Source organism: Phyllostomus hastatus, unplaced genomic scaffold (assembly GCF_019186645.2).
Source record: "Phyllostomus hastatus isolate PE091 unplaced genomic scaffold, TTU_PhHast_1.1 phas_scaffold_129, whole genome shotgun sequence".
Lineage (NCBI taxonomy): Eukaryota > Metazoa > Chordata > Mammalia > Chiroptera > Phyllostomidae > Phyllostomus > Phyllostomus hastatus.
This window is the reverse complement of record NW_025334009.1, coordinates 7430353-7447343: the sequence shown is the minus strand read 5'-3', so window position 1 is coordinate 7447343 and position 16991 is coordinate 7430353. Positions and strand designations below refer to the sequence as shown.

The 16991-nt window shown below is 46.6% G+C and overlaps 1 protein-coding gene across 4 annotated transcripts in view; it reads left to right on the top strand.

Moving 5' to 3' along the window:
- Positions 1–16871, top strand: part of LOC123830775 (zinc finger protein 197) — a 26207-nt gene extending 9336 nt beyond the window's left edge. The window contains exons 1-8 of one of the 4 annotated variants that reach the window (XM_045857314.1): positions 38–386; positions 1952–2139; positions 4223–4305; positions 4566–5043; positions 6471–6630; positions 7013–7104; positions 7377–7503; positions 11019–16871. In XM_045857314.1, coding sequence (XP_045713270.1) covers positions 4645–5043; positions 6471–6630; positions 7013–7104; positions 7377–7503; positions 11019–13324 — 3084 coding nt within the window. In that variant the 5' untranslated portion in view covers positions 38–386; positions 1952–2139; positions 4223–4305; positions 4566–4644 and the 3' untranslated portion in view covers positions 13325–16871. Of the gene's footprint in view, positions 1–37; positions 387–1951; positions 2140–2694; positions 2791–4222; positions 4306–4565; positions 5044–6470; positions 6631–7012; positions 7105–7376; positions 7504–11018 lie in introns of those variants that run through there. The other 3 variants (XM_045857313.1, XM_045857315.1, XM_045857316.1) reach the window with 3 other exon arrangements.
- Positions 16872–16991: the final 120 nt, after the last annotated feature.

Here is a 16991-nt window from a genome sequence, read left to right as displayed (position 1 = left end):
AAAATAAATCAGAAAGGCCCGGCTGCTGAGGTCCAGGCCTCCTGAGGACAAGAGCCATGTGGTTCATCTCTGCATCCTTCGTGTCCCCAACGCAGCAGTCCCCGCACTCATTCTCCGGGAGGAACCAAGACCCAGGGATCCAAGAGCTGCGGTATTCGGGGTCCCCTCCAGCGAAAAGCAGGGAACCATAGAGACGCGGCTTCCTAGAGAGCTGGGGATGGGCAGGGTGGGTGTGGTGAGAGGCCGGAAGTTGTGGTACCGGGTACCCGCGGGTCCTCCATTATTCCGAGTCTCGGCTGCTGTCGCGTCCTGATCTCGAGTCATCTCCCAGCGTCCCGGCGCCTTGGCGACCGTCGCACGAGCCGGAGCCGCCTCGGGAGCTCCGGGTGAGCGGGGAGGGGTCGCGCCGGGTAGGCATGCGCGGAGGGCGGCCCGGGGTGCGGGCTGGGGCTCTGTGGGGCGGTGCGCTCCTCGCTGGGCCCTCCCCCCCTCCGTGGGCCCCCAGCACCGTCTCTCCTGAGCTCTGAGTGGAGGCGGGCGCCGGGGCCCCAGCTTCGGCTGCTGCCGGCTGGGGGGCGGTTGTGAAGACAGCACCCGTTGGTCCAGGTCTGGACCTGCGCTCGAGCCACCGCAGGACCTGTCCTGCGAGAACGGAGGCTTCGGTAGCCAGGGTCCCCGGCCCAGCCCCTCCTGCTCTTCGTCTTCTCGGAGGCTGACGCCCACGAGCACCCCTGGGGCAGTGGCTCCCGGGCTCCTGGGGACTTTCCCGGCCACCTTCAGGGATGAACCAAGTTCCGTATTTTACTGTTGTAATGTAATGGTATTTAAAACGCAAACTTGGGCTACCTGGACCACCGTGACTTCAGAAAATGTACTTTAACACTAAGTCCTAAAACCCTAAAACTCAGAATAAAGGCTGTCCTTTGTAAGAAAGAGAGGTCGTTGCCAACCAATCATTGCCTGTGTATATACAATTATTGTTTTATTTTCGTTTTACAGCTTGCCACATTCAAACGGTAATGAACTGTCGTTTGGAAACCATTGCTTTCGAATAGTTGTCTGGGTTTCAGAAGTCGCCTTAGATGGCATTCTTTTGGACTTGCAGTTAGAGACCCCGAATTTAGAACTTGCTCACGAAGCTTAACTAGTTGCTCCTCGGAGCCTTCTCTCGTTCTTTTTAGCTCATGACTCAGAAACCTTCCGTGAGAAGCAAACACAATGTATGTTTAGATATTTGCAAAGTAAGAGTACATGGAGTTCTGATAATTTACTGTGGAACGTTACTTAGAAACCCATTTTCCCAGGTTAGATGTGTGTATGTATGTATGCATGTATTTATTTTAATAGACCTTACTCTTTTAGAGCAGTCTCAGGTTCACAGGCAAGTTGACCAGAAAGTACAGAGCGTTCCCCTGCACTCCTGTCCCCGCTGTTGCGTGGCCTCCCCGACATTAGCATCCCCCACCAGGGCAGTGCGTTTGCTACAACTGGTGAGTCTACACCGATGTATATACATCATATACATCGCTATTATCCGGAGTCCACAGGTGGCATTAGGGGTCACTCCCTTTGTTGTGCACTCTGTGGGTTTGATAAATCTATAATGACACACATCCCCCACATAAAGGGCGGGGCAAAAATACGGTTATAGTTGTGAGTATGTGAAATACGGAGTTTTTACATCATTGTATTATTTTCCATGTGAACAACTGTAAACCTACTCTTGCCCCAGCCTGTAGTATCGTGCAGAGTAGTTTCACGCTCTGAAAGCCCTCTGTGCTCTGCCTCCTCATCCCTCCTTGCCCCTGCCCCTCACGGTTTTGCCTGGTGAGAATGCCATGCACTTGGAGTTGTATGGTACGCAGTCTCTTCAGTTGGCTTCTATACCTAGTATTATGCGTTTAAGTTTCCTCCCCGTCTTTTCATGGCTTAATACCTCCTTTCTTTTTAGTGCTGAATAATATTCCATTGTCTGAATGTGCCACCATTTAGTCACCTGCCAAAGGACATCTGGGACACTTCTAGGTGTTGGCAATTACAAATAAATTACAGCGAACATCCGTGTGCAGGTTTCTGTGAGGACATTTGTTTTCAGCTCCTTCGAGTAAATGCCAAGGGGTACAGCCGCTAAAGAATGTGGTAAGAGCATGTTTAGTTTTGTGAGAAACTGCCAGATTCTCTTCCAAAGTGGCTGCACCATTTTGCATTCCCACCAGCGCTGAATGGGAGTTCCTGTTGCCCGCGTGCTCACCAGCACTGGGGGCTGGCAGCGTCCTGCGTCTGGCCATTCCAGTAGGTGTGTGGTGGCATCTCATTGTTGCTTCATTTGCCTTTCCCTGATGCCATATGATGTGGAGCCTATTTTCATGCAATTATTTGGAACCTGTATCTCCTTTGATGAGGTGTATGTTAAGGTCTTAGGGCTATTTTTTAAGTAACTTGTTTGTTTTCATATCACTGAGTTTTAAGAGTTCTTTCTATGGAATATACAAAGTATAATCGTCTTTTGTCAGATATGAATGTCTTTTGCAAGTATTTTTCCCCGTCTGTGAGCTTTTTTTCTCATTCTCTTGACATTGCCTTTTGCAGAGCAGAAGGTTTTTGTTTTGATGAAGTCCAGCTTATGAATGGTTTATTTCATGGATCAGTGCTGGAGATGGGTAAATGCATTCATGAAAGAGGGAGGAGCTCTGTAGCCGATCAGGAAGACCAATAAGATACATTGTCAATTGAGAAAAGGAAGATGCAGTACAGGATTCACGGTGTTGTGTCACCTGTGAAAAACGAGAAGTACGAAACAGTTACCTGTACACACTTGGATATGTTGATGCATATGTAGCTGGGAAGATACACAAGAAGCTAATAAGGAGAGGGAAACTTTACCCAGTATGCATTGTATAATTTTAACTTTTGAACCAAGTCAATATATTGCCTGTTTTTAAATTAATAACACAAAAAATGCAAAGCCTCTTCACTGGTGCTTGTCACTTACAGCACGCGATCACCTTCTCGTTCTGCCTCTCAGCTGTCTCCAGAATTTGACTCCTGTTTGTCTCTCCACTCTGCTCCTGCCAGCTAACCTCCAGAGTTTACCGCCCTTTTCTGGTGTGCAAGGCACGTTTCTAACAGAGCTGCATGTGCCGCCTCCCTTGCTTTTGAAATTATAGTTTTGTTCTTGCTGGAACAGCTTCCCTAATACTCCAGTGGTCTTACCACTTTTCCCTTTAAAGTCCAATTCAGAATCACCTTCATGAATTCCTTCCGTGCCGCATGTCCTCCTATTAATTATGCTTATACATCTATCAAAATTGTGTTCATAGTTCTGCATCCTTCACTCAGTTGTAAGCATGAACCTTAAGGGTCTGTGTGTTAAATAAAATTAATGAAGGTCTTTTCATATGTCACTGATAGTGATGTAATCCTTACAATCTTAAAAGTTTAAAACTATCTTTACCTTTTTCGGCCCAACAATTTTTTTTCTGGGAATTTTTCCTGAAGAAGTAAATCAGATTGTGTAACCAAAAATTTATTAGTAAGGATAGTCATTGTGGCCTAATTTATAAAAGGGGGAAATTATAAATAATCTAAATATGTAACAACAGGGGACTCCTTAAGTATGAATGGGCTCATACGCTCTTAAAACTAGTGATGAGTATTTACTATTACGTGTGACAAGTAAGTTACAGAGCCGCACAGTTGTATCCGGTCTCGTGACCCACATCGGTGCAGAGAGCAAGGACTGGAAGAGCACAGTCCTGATCACAGCAATGATTAGTCTCTGGTTTCATATATGTTTTCTGGTGTTAGAAACTTTCTGTTTTGTGATAAGAAAATTAAATGTTATTTCTAAAAACCAGAAGGTTTCTAGAGAGCAACAAGCCTAAATTTTGTACAATAAAATCTTACTCAGATTTGTCCAAATATTTCGATGAACACAATGAACAATTTCCAGAGAATATAAAGTGTGTACAATAAAGTTACACAGAACTGAATCCAGCCTTCCTTCGTTAATTGAGGTGTTGGGGTTTTATCTCATCTGTGTCCGGAGTAACACCGTGGTTCCTTGCTGACGCTGCAGAGCATAGGAGAGAGTGCGAGTCACAGAAGGATGACTAACGTTTGAGTCCATGTGCCGGGCAGTGTTCAGAGACTTAAAATGTATTGAGACATCAGATTCTTACAAGTCCCTAAGATAGGAACTGTCATCACTCCTGTTTTTCAGGTTAAGAAGCTGAGACTCGGAGATGAGGTGACTTGTGCAGCATCACACAGGACCAGCCAGGATGCCCGTGGTTGGAGTACGAGGTAAAGGATACGTTGTATTTAGGTGGAGGAGGTGCCCTGTGACCAAACATGAAGAGGAGTGCATGTCCGTGGTTTCAGCAGTGGTCTGGTTGTCCTGTGTCAGGGTCCCCAGAACCGTGGGCAGGGCCTTCTGTCCAAGGAGACCCTGCTCAGGGCTGAGCACCTGGCCTTTGGGGACGGTCTCCTCATCCCCGGGGGCTGGCTGGGGTCTGGAAAACTTGGCTGTCTCATCGAGTCAACTTTAACGATTATTTTCTGAGGTCTCGTGGATGACGTCCTCCGAGCACTGAAGGAGAAGTCGGGCAAGGATTGAGGGGCCCGGGGAGGAGGCCCTCTTGCATGACGACAATGACAAGAGAAAACTGGGCCCCCAGTGCTCTGAGACAAGAGGGTCTCGTTAAAGGGAAGGATGACGTCTGGAAATGGGGAACCAGCTTCCAAGGGAGCAACTCCTCCGTGTGGGAGACCTCCCACCTGCACTTTAGACAGTTACGGTACCACGAGACGTCCGGGCCCCAGGAGGCGCTGAGCCGCCTGCGGGAGCTCTGCCGCCGGTGGCTGAGGCCGGAAGCGCGCACCAAGGCCCAGATCCTGGAGCTGCTGGTGCTGGAGCAGTTCCTGAGCATCCTGCCGGGGGAGATTCGGACCTGGGTGCAGATCCACCGGCCCGGGAGTGGCGAGGAGGCCGTGGCCCTGGTGGAGGAGCTGCAGAAAGACCTCGAGGGACCGGCCCTAAAAGTGAGAAAGGGGGAGGGGGAAGAGTTGGGGATGGAAGGAAGGAGAGAATCGAGACAAGGCAGGCAGGGCTGGAGGCTGAGCCTGTGATCTCCATTAACGATTAATAGCACATAAGCAGCCCTAACGCTAATGGACACAGGTTCATGAGCCATTCAGACCATAGAATACTTTTCCAGGGAAAGGAATTCATGGTTGGGTCTTTGGGCCCAGTTTGGAATGAGCACAAAGGCACCGACTACGCTCTGTCCTCCTGGGTGATGCTTGTGACTGCTGAGTTCGGTTCAAGCACCTGAAGAACCTGTGGTTGCTAAGTGTTCTAAACAGGGGCATGCGTATTCTTTGTCTGCAGTGGCGCTGCAGGCTGGAGGTAAAAGGCAGTGAGAGAATCAGCATGAAGCTCTCTAGATCTGGCGAGGCCACGCCGTGTGCGCCCCTACCAGGGCTTCTGGGAACCAGAGGACTGGGCTGAGATATTTGCTTCTGACAAGGTTTTCTATCTTTGACTGTTAAATTGGGATCTGAAATGGTTTCCAGTGTGTGTGAGATCACTGTCAATCTGTAACCCACTAGAAACATTTCTTTTTTTTTTTTAAGATTTTATTTTATTTTTAGAGAGGGAAGGGAGGAAGAAAGAGAGAGAGAGAGAGAGAGAGAAACATCAATGTGCGGTTGCTGGGGGTCATGGCCTGCAACCCAGGCATGTGCCCTGACTGGGAATCGAACCTGCGACACTTTGGTTCACAGCCCGTGCTCAATCCACTGAGCTACGCCATCCAGGGCAAAACATTTCTGTTAGAAGTCTGAAACAGAACTTCACCTTGGCAATGGCACCGAAGATGGGCTTGTTAGTTCTAGTCATAAAAATCAAGAGTTTTAAGAGCAGTGTATTTTATCACACATCACTAATGCATCCTCCCTATTTGAGAGATAAGAAAACAGGGGCAGAAAAGGGTTCGCTGGACAGCCTCACGTCAGACATCTAGCTGGTGGCAAGACTAAGTGTTTCGACTCCTAATCTAGCGTTCCTTCCACCGGAGCAGGAAGGGGGTACGTAAAGGGGTAAATAGGTAGAAGAGTATATTGAACCAGGTCTCATCTCAAACTAGGTCTGAAGCTGAAACACATGCTCTTAATCCTTGCTTGTTGCTTGTGGTTCCCTCCTTAACCCACACCCAGGTGTGGCTTCCGTTCCCACCGTTGTGTTCAGTCTCCTCTGGGAGGGGTCCCCAGTGCCATGAGTGGGGCCGGGGGGCAGCTCCGTTGCTCTCTAGGCAGAGTTTTACTGCTGTTCCGGTGCTCCATACTTGCGATGGGTCTCTGATCTCTCAGTTCTAGATTATGGGCAGAAAGCGGTCCACAGTGGTTAGGCGAGTCCGTTTTCTGGAGGCACAGGAAGAGCCAGCTTATTTCGTCTGGTTTGTTCCCAGGTTCCAGTCCTCATCCTGGACCAGGACCCTCCCCAGCGGGGCACGAGCAGTCCAGGAGCAGCACTTCCTCAGGCGCCCACTGGGGGCCGCACAGCAGCCGGAGTTTGCCCAGATCCTCCTCCTGACCCAGCGGTGGTCAGCCCCCAGGATCCTCCGCATGGTACTTGCTCAGTAGCCCTGGCCTTGGGCTGTCTCTCTCTTCTTGGGCCCTTACCGTGGCTTATCCGCCTGCTCCCAGATAGTCGCTTCCTCTCCTGCCCTCTATGTGAATTCCTTACGGTGACAGGCTCTTTCTCTTCTCCCTGTTGTCCTTGTCTGGGTCCCTGACCTTTTATCCGTTCCTACTAATGCCCTCGGCGTTCTCCCAGCCCTGCACAAAGGGGGTCACTCAGAAAGGTTCATAGGTCATTGTGTAGCCATCACAGCCTGCCTGGACCTGAGAGTTCTGGGTCTTTCTGAGTTTCGTGTTTGTAGAAGACGTTGGGCGTGGAATAGTGGGCGGGAAAGCAGAAATCTCACTGCAGCTTTTCCTCTTTCCTCAGATGCTCCTGCCCCTGAAGCTTCTGCCCTTTTCCAGGAAGAGAACCCAAGAAACCAATTAATGGCACTCATGCTCCTAACAGCCCAGCCCCAGGTGAGGTTTGCATCCCTTTTTCTTCCCAAGGCCGGGCCTGTACCACCTACGTGTGGCCCAGGGGCCCTCTCTCCAGGCCCAGAGCCTGGCCCAGTTCCCGTCTCGAAGTCAAGGTCCATGCTAGCCATGCAGTCAGGGGAAGCAGACGTCACGCGGGGGGCCTCCTGCTCACTCCTTGTGATCCCTTGCCCCTTCCTGACCTCACAGTGCGGAAGGAGCCTTTCAGTGGGGGCTCCTGGGTGTGGATGACCACACACACCCCTTTCTTTCAGGAGTTGGTGCTGTTTGAAGAGGTGTCTGTGTGCTTCACTGCAGAGGAGTGGGCGTGTCTGGGACCCATCCAGAGGGCCTTGTACTGGGACGTGATGCTGGAGAATTATGGAAGTGTGACCTCCCTGGGTAAGGAGCCTTTCTCCCCACAATTCCTACCTCCTCTTCCTCAGCCTTTGTTTCCTGATTATGAAAGTAGTAGATACTGCCCTGGCTGGCGTAGCTCAGTGGATTGAGCACAGGCTGGGAACCAAGGTGTCCCAGGTTCGATTCCCAGCCAGGGTACATTCCTGGGTTGCAGGCCATAACCCCCAGCAACCGCACATTGATGTCTCTCTCTCTCTCTCTATCTCCCTCCCTTCCCGCTCTAAAAAATAAATAAATAAAATATTTTTAAAAAAAAAGAAAGTAGTAGATACTTACTGTGGAAAACAGAATGTTAGAAAGAAGGGGGAAAACCTCCTTAAACTCACTATTTGTAGACCACTACTATCAAAATGTTGGTGTATTATCTTTCTGTTGTTTTCTGTGTATTTGAGGCTTTTTTTACATTGTTTCAAGTGTGTGCGTGTGTATATTTTTAAAACCTGTATTCCTTGTGTTCTCACTCATACCATTACAAATTCTTGGCAAATATTACCTATATTGGCTACACAATTTGCCATAATTCAGTTAGCCATTTTCTTATTTTAGATAATTTCTGTAATAATCACCTGTCTCTGTGCCTAAGACCTTTCTTTATTTCTCATTATGTTTTACAAGTAGAATTCCTAGGCCAAGTGTCTGAGTTGTCTGAAGGCCCTGGCTGGTGCGGCTGCATCGCTCTCCCTCGCGGGGTCCGCCCTCCCGGCTCTCACCGCCGGGGCGGAAGAACGCTCCTGTCCTCTGCCTCCGCTGGTGCTGCTGAATAACCCCGTTCTTTTGAACTGTTGCTTATTTAATTGTGTACAGTTACAGTATCTACTCCCAACTGGATTTCTTTCATTAGTAATGGGGTATTTTTAAAGCTTATTAGTTATTTGTGTTTCTAGCGAACATTAACCACCTATCATGTGGTGACACTGGCAATGACGTGCTCGGTTGTAAGTAGCTCCCCGTGGTCCGGGGGCCGGGCGAGGAGTGAATAGGGCAGCGCAGCAGCTGTGGGAGAGGGGCCCGCGCTGCTTGCGGTGGAGGTGGACACGCTGCAGCCAGGTCCATCCTGGGGCCTGGGGGGGCCGTCAGGGAGGCCGCTCTGTGCTGGCCGTGAAGGAAAAAGGAGATTTCGGTTGGGGAACTAGACATGGAACACTGCATAATTAGCTAATGGACTGATGTAATTTGGGCTGATACACAGTTTTATACACACAGGTTAAATGGCTGCATAGTATCCCATTGTCTGTGTCATGCTGTACATTTACAGCTTTAGGAGGCTGAATTTCCATCCAAGAACGTTAAGTGCCGTTCCGGTTGTCCAGTACCACCTTTGTATGCGTCGGACTGTTTCCAAGCCCTGTGCATCTAGCTCTTGTGTGTTTCTGGTTACATTGATTCCTCGGAATTGGAATCTCTTCTGATGTTTTCTAGTTGAGTGGTGTTTGCATGTATGAAAATACTGAGCTTCCCTATGTTAATCTTGTACCCAGCAACATTAATATATTATTGTCCACAGTAATTTATACTGTATATCTTTATACTTATGAGACCATATCTCTTAGCCTCTCAGCTGTGGTGGTGGAGGGCCAAACGTTCCGTAGAGTTTGTATGTTGATGCTGTTACCGAACTGCTTCCTTTCGGTGTCCTGCCGGCCCGCACCCCCACGGACAGAGCAGAGTGGCCCGTTTTCCCTGCGTGTGCTTGGGATTCAGTCAGTGTTTAAAATCTTTGCTGGGTGGGTGAAGAATACTACCTTTGTTCGTTCTTCATTTCTTTAATTATCAATGTGCTTGAAATCTTCCCCGTGTTTACTGGTCATCTTACTATCGTCTTCCTGTGTGTGCCACACAACACCCCCGTGCAAAGGGTACAGCTCAGTGGCCGTTAGTGAACCCCCAGAGTCACGCAGCCATCACCCCAGTCCGTGTCAGAACGTTTTCATCACCCTGCAAAAAAAGCTGGTACCTTTCAGTGGTCGTCTCCATTTCACCCACCACTCCCTCCAGCCTCTCCCCAGGTGACCACCAAGCTGCCTTCCGTGTCTGTGGGTAGCTTATTCTGGACATTTCATCCAAAGTGCGTCACATAATGGATGGCCTTTCGTGACTAACTTCTCTTACCCAGCATAATGATTTCAAGGTCCCTCCATTTGTAGCATATGTTAACACTTCATTCCTTTTTTATAATAAGCACATGCTGTTTCTTTGTATGGATGTATCACATTTTATTGATCCATTCATCTGTAACTGGACCTTTAGGTTGCTTCTGCCTTTGGGCTATTGTGAATAACAGTGCTATGAACATTTGGTACAAGGTTTTGTGTATATGTATGCTTTCATTTCTCTTGTATGTATCCTTAGGAGTGGAATTGCTATACGGTAACTCTTATGTTTAATCAGTTGAGGAACTGACAAACTGTTTAACAAAGTTGTTGCACCATTTTACACTCTCACCAATTGCATCCGGGTTCCAGTTTCTCCAGATCTTCACCAACACCTGTTACTATGTCTTTTTCTGATCATAGCCATCCTAGTGGGTCTGAAGCAGTATCTCATTACTGATTTGGGAGAGAGAGAAACATTGGTATGTTGATCCATTTATTTGTGCATTCACTAGTTGATACTTGTATGTACCCTGACCAGGGATAGAACCCACAACCTTGGTGTGGACAGTGTTTTAACCAATTGAGCTATCTGGCCAGGGCAAAAAGTGAATTTCACATTTTTAAATATTTGAGAATATCAGAGTACAAAGGGACCTTGAAGGTTATCTAGTTCAGGCTCTTCGTTCTCTAGACGGTTTCATATTTTTTAATCTCTCGTCTCTATTTTTCTTTACATTCTGTATTTTTTCTCTTATCTTTTATGTCTAAGTGAGCAGAGCTAACCCATACCTGATGTTTTTGAGAAAATAATTTTAAAATTTCCATTTCTTACTTTTAAAAGGAATAGTGGGAGTTAATATATAATTCTAAGCATTAAGTTGCTTTTTAATAGATTTTTTGTAGGTTAATTGCTTTCAAGTAATTAAAAAGTGTTTATGCACTTGACTCTGAAATTAAAAATTGCCTTGCAGAGTCCTTAGGTACCTTTCCTTTCTTTTAGAGTTGCCATCTTCCTAGCATGAAGGAAATAAAATGACAGTTCTTTGTAGAGAAATTATTCTTGTTCCATTCAACTTTCTGGACCTCGGGCCTGAACCAGTGAATCACCTGTGTAAAGTCCCATGATCTCTCCCATTCTACCTTGCATCTGCTTTTCAACACCGATTACATTTTTCCGTCTGCTTTCTGAAGACAGAGCGTTGGATGTAGCTCCAGATGTGTTCCGTGTTAGTCCGTTTATAGTGCTCCGTCAATGTAGCATTCTGCTTTGTACCTCCATTTAATGGAAAGTTTCTTCCTTTTGTATGCGTGTCAAAGTGTGTCCTTCCAGCTTGTCAGGAGATTTTGTTCTGATCACTCACACAGGGACTTGGTAACATTCGGGTCTTTCGTTCTTTTTACCAGAATGGGAGACCATGACTGAGGGTGACGAGGTGACATCACAGCCAAGCGCATCGCAGAGAGTAGACTCCCAGAAAGGAGCATCGAAAAGACTTCAGGGCGGCATTCCCCAGGTCCTCGAGTGTGAGAAAGAGTGCGGGTGGCCACTGTCGGCAAGTCGGTGGGAAAAGGGGTCGCGGGAACGAGACACACCGAAGAACGGCGTCCTCCGTGCCCGGGACAAGAGGAAAAGGACTCTGCCGGGGAAGCGAGGCCGAAAGGGGAAGGACCTCGGAGAAGACTTAACGTCAGGCTCAGCTCCCTCTGAAAGTCTAATGGGTGCCGAAGCAAGGAAGTTTTATAAATGCGATATATGTTGTAAACATTTCAATAAAATCTCCCATCTTATAAACCACCGGAGAATCCACACTGGCGAGAAACCTCATAAGTGTAAGGAGTGTGGAAAAGGCTTTATTCAGCGCTCAAGCCTGCTCATGCACTTGCGGAACCACTCTGGGGAGAAGCCTTATACGTGTAACGAATGTGGGAAGGCCTTCTCCCAAAGCGCTTACCTTCTAAACCACCAGAGAATCCACACCGGGGAGAAGCCGTACAAGTGCAAGGAGTGTGGGAAGGGCTTCTACAGGCACTCGGGCCTGATCATCCACCTGAGGCGCCACTCCGGAGAGAGACCTTACAAATGCGACGAGTGTGGGAAAGTTTTCTCTCAGAACGCTTACCTCGTCGACCACCAGAGGCTCCACAAAGGCGAAGAGCCTTATAAGTGTAACAAGTGTCAGAAAGCTTTTGTCCTGAAGAAGAGCCTCATTCTGCACCAGAGAATCCACTCCGGGGAAAAACCCTACAAGTGTGATGAATGTGGGAAAACCTTCGCCCAGACCGCGTACCTCGTGGACCACCAGCGACTCCACAGTGCAGAGAACCCATACAAGTGTAAGGAATGTGGGAAGGTGTTCATTCGGAGCAAGAGCCTCCTTTTGCACCAGAGAGTACACACAGAAAAGAAGACCTTCGGTTGTAAAAAATGCGGGAAGGTTTTCGGTTCTAAGTCAAGCCTCATTGACCATAAGAGGATGCACAGCAGAGAGAAGCCCTACAAGTGCACCGACTGCGGGAAAGCCTTCACCCAGAGCGCTTACCTCTTTGACCACCAGAGACTCCACAACGGGGAGAAGCCCTACGAATGCAATGAATGTGGGAAAGTTTTCATTCTTAAAAAGAGCCTCATTTTACATCAGAGGTTCCACACTGGAGAGAACCTCTATGAATGTAAAGATTGCGGCAAGGTCTTTGGTTCCAACAGAAACCTGATTGACCACGAGAGACTCCACAACGGGGAGAAGCCCTATGAATGTCGCGAGTGTGGGAAAACCTTCATTATGAGCAAGAGTTTCATGGTCCATCAGAAACTCCATACGCAGGAAAAAGCCTACAAATGTGAGGACTGTGGGAAGGCTTTCAGTTACAATTCCAGCCTGCTGGTGCATCGGAGAATCCACACCGGGGAGAAGCCCTTTGAGTGCCGTGAGTGTGGAAGAGCTTTCAGTTCCAACAGGAACCTCATTGAGCATAAGAGAATCCACAGTGGCGAGAAGCCCTATGAGTGTAACGAGTGTGGCAAATGCTTCATTCTGAAGAAAAGCCTCATTGGACATCAGAGGATTCACACAAGGGAAAAATCTTACAAGTGCAGCGACTGTGGGAAAGTCTTCAGTTACCGCTCAAACCTTATAGCCCATCAGAGAATCCACACTGGCGAGAAGCCCTACGCGTGTAACGAGTGTGGGAAGGGCTTTACGTACAACAGAAATCTTATTGAACATCAAAGAATTCACAGTGGGGAGAAAACCTATGAGTGCCATATATGTAGAAAAGTCCTTACCTCTAGTAGAAATCTTATGGTACATCAAAGAATCCACACTGGAGAGAAACCTTATAAATGTAGTGAGTGTGGAAAAGACTTCAGTCAGAATAAGAATCTTGTCGTTCACCAGAGAATGCACACTGGGGAAAAGCCATATGAGTGTGAGAAGTGTAGTAAATCTTTCACGTCTAAGAGGAATTTAGTTGGCCACCAGAGAATCCACACAGGGGAGAAACCATATGGGTGTAATGATTGTAGTAAAGTTTTTAGGCAAAGAAAAAACCTTACTGTGCATCAGAAAATTCATACAGTTGAAAAACTCTGTGAATGTGATGAGTCTGAAAAAGAATTCAATCAGACTTCAAACCTTCATCTTCAACAAAAAGTCCATGCTGTGGAAGAATTCTCTTGGCCTCACAATGCCAATGAGCTGAGCCCAAGATAGAGATTCAGAAAATCTAGTGTCATAGGTAAAAGGGAATACAATTTCTGCCTATTTAAGTAACTGCTGGAGAAATGGCAGTTCTCAATAGGAAGAAATGTGATTGCCTCTTTTATATTCAAGTAAGTTGCATGTGGAAGAAAGTTATTCTAGACTTTCAAGACTACAAAAACAAACCAAGTTCTAGTTGAAGGATATTCTGTTCCAAATCATTTGTTAGGACCTAGAAAGAGACCTTAGAGCAATTGAGGACTGAAGAAATTGGGTGTATGGCTTATTAAGAAGTAATGATATTGTAAACGATAGCAAAAATATCTTTGTATTAAGAAGTGGAAGTTGTTTCTGAAAATGTGTATAGTACACATTTTAAAGATAGAATCACTGCTGCAGAAAGTCTAAATAGATAGCAGATTGAGACATGTTGGACATGGAGTTGGGTGAGCCAGAGTCTGGGGTTTAGCCCTGGCCAGGTAGCTCAGTTGGTTAGAGCATCATCCTGATGTGCCAAGGTTGTGGGTTCAATCCCTGGTCAGGGCACATATAAGAATCAACCAGTGAATGCATAAATAATGGAAACAACAAAAATCTCTGCCTCTGTCTCCCTTTTCCTCTGTCTTAAAAAAAATCAATTAAAAAAGAGGCTTTATTTAAAAAAAAAAGAGTCTGTTGTTTGAGGATAACTTCAGAAGAGCACTGGATTTGGAATCAGAAGACCAGGGTTTAGGTCCCGGCTCCTTCTCTTGCGAACTGTGTGTTGTTACTAAGTCAGCTTCAGCTTCTCTGTCAGTCAAACACTGACATGATGCCTACCTCACAGGGTTGTTATGAGGATTAAGTGATCTTTGTGAAATCATTTTGTTGTCAGTGAAATTGGATAAAAGAGGTCTAATCAAAGTCTAGAACGTGGCATAATGTAATGTTTGTTCAGACTGTGAAACTCAAAATGTATCCACTTTGATAGTAGGGGAAGTGTGGTGGGGCAGCTAACTGGAATTGAGCACTCTTAAGAGGACTTTAAAAATACAGCTTTAAAAATGTTTAAGCGAACTCATAGATTATATGCCTAGTTTGTTTTTATGTAACAACACTGGCTTACTGTGGGAAAACAGTATGTACAGCCATCAACACTGACACCAAGGCAAAGAGTTTCTTTCCAACCTTTGAATTTGAAACCTAGTGGGTGTAGAGTGTCAGGTTGGAAGAACAGTCCTGTGTCACTTCCCTTGTTCATGGGGAAAAGCCCTTACCTCCCCCACCCTTGAGCTGATTATCCCTGCCACTGTCATTCGCAGTTCTGATCACCACATTGCCATTGTCGTGGCTGACACGAGATAGCGTGCGACTCCAGAAACAGCCTTCTGTCCCAGCTCTCAGCAGCGTGAGTTCTTCACGCAGCCGAGCCCTTCGGGCTCGCGTTAAACCCATGCAGAACCCCCCTCTGGGCAGTCAGGCCCATTATTCCCTAAACCAGCCATTCCTTCCGTCTTCCCTTTTGTACACCTGTGAAATGAGTTCAGCCTGTATTCTTGAGTTGGTAACTTGATGTTGTGGTTCTCTTTTATGTTGTACTTCTCCAAACTTCAGGTCTGCAGCCGGACTATTAATACCTGAACATCAGGATTGTGTTTTCTAACACCAGTAAGTGTGGAAGTGGTGTGTTGATTGTAATAAGTGTTATTCCTTCAACCCCAGAGCTCCATGAGGGCTGGTTCCTCATCAGAATGAAAGATACCGAAGAGTGGAAACTGGCAGGAGCCCGAGGCTAAAAGTGTGGCCACCTGGCTAAGAGCCAAGCTGCAGCTTCCCCTGGACAAACGCCGTTATTTCCTGGAGCCTGAGTCCCTTCCCTGTAAATCAGGAGGGAGACCGTCTACCTCACCGAGTCGTTAGGAGGTACTGGGTGTGAAAACGCTTCACATCCACGCTGCAGAAGGAAGATCACCCCAGATCACGTAATGGGTACTAGAGGAATCATGGACTTGAACAATGGAGAGAGCTAGTGTTTACCGCTTAACCAATTAAAGTGCAACGGCAATACCCTGAATTCTGGGGCTCGGCTGGGTGTCGTTCTGCCAAGCAAAAGGCCGCTGGTTTGATTCCCGTCGGGGCACCTGCCTGGGTTGCGGATTTGGTCCCGGGGTCAGGGCATGTGTGAGAGGCAGCTGATCAATGTTTCCCTCTCACATGTATGTCTGTCTTCCTTTCTCCTGCCCTTCCCCCCCCTAAAAATCTTTTCTAGGAAATGCAATATCACTAAGGCTGAAACCGCTCACATACTGTACCTCCTCATGTGATGCAATAAGTCAAAGGTACAACCTGAACTCAGGTTTCTTGGATCCCAGCTTCCAGGAAACACAAGAGGCAGAAGAACAAGATAAATGACACCACGAGATAAAATTCAGAACATGGGATACAGGGATACTGTATACAAAAAACTGCATTCTTCAAAAAGATATGATGATGGAAAGGGGAGGGGTGATCATCTTTGAAGCTTGAATACTGAGAGTTCATTGTACTGCTCTCTGCTTTTATGTATGTATGAAATGTAACAGTGGAAGGTATACAGAGTGGATGAGGAGGTTCTTTCTAAAAGGTACTAAAGAGCCATAAGATGCTAAGTCAGAAATAGACGCACACGAATGCCCAGTTGATTTTTGACAAAGATGCCAAATGAAATCGGTCAAGGAGGGCCTTCTCAGCAAATGCTGCCGAAGCAATTAGATATCCATAGGCCAAAAAATGAAAAAATCGTGAACTAAGTCTAAGCAAAAAACTCAGATTTGTATAAAAAAAAACATGTTCTATAAAAGGAAAAAATGATAAATTGGATCTTACCAAAATTATTTGCTTTTCAAAAGACTCTTTTAGGAGGATTTAAAGACATTACAGAAGGGAAAGAAATATTTACAAATCATATCTCCATACAGGGTTTCTATCTAGACTGTATAAAGAATTCTCCAAACTCAGTCATAAATAGATTTAATTAGAAAATGAGCAAAAAATCAGACATTTCACCAAAGTATAGATGACAAGCAGATGAAAAGATGTTCAGCATTATTAGCCATTAGGGAAATGCAAGTTAAAAATAACCACAGAATAGCTTTTAAAAAAAGTGTGTTAACACCAAATGCTGGCAAGGATGTGGAGAAACTGGATCTCTCATTTGCCAGCAATGTGAAAGGGCACGGCCATTCTGGAAAATAGTTTGGCCGTTTTCTTCCCAGTACTTACCCTCCTGAGCATCACCCTCCAGAGAAATGAAAACTTACATTCACATGAAAACCTGTACATGACTGTTCATAGCAATTTTATCCGTGGTTAAAATTTGTAAGTAACCCAGATATCCTTCAGCAGGCAGTGGTAACACACTGGTAGAGCTGTACCATGAACATGTCCTGCTCTGCAATAAACTGGGATGCTCTGCCGTACCTCCGGTCCCTCAAGTGAATCGCCAGAGAATCACGCTGAGTGAGAAATTCAAAAGGTCGAATATGATTTCATTTATACAATTTTCTAAAATGACAAAACTATGGAGGTAAAAAACCGTTGTTGCCAGGGGTTAGGGATGGTGGGAGGGAGCAGCAGCACCGGGGCGGGGGGGGGGGGGGATCTGTGGTATTGGAGCAGTTGTGTGTGTTGGTGGTGGTGGTTACACAAATCTATACATGTG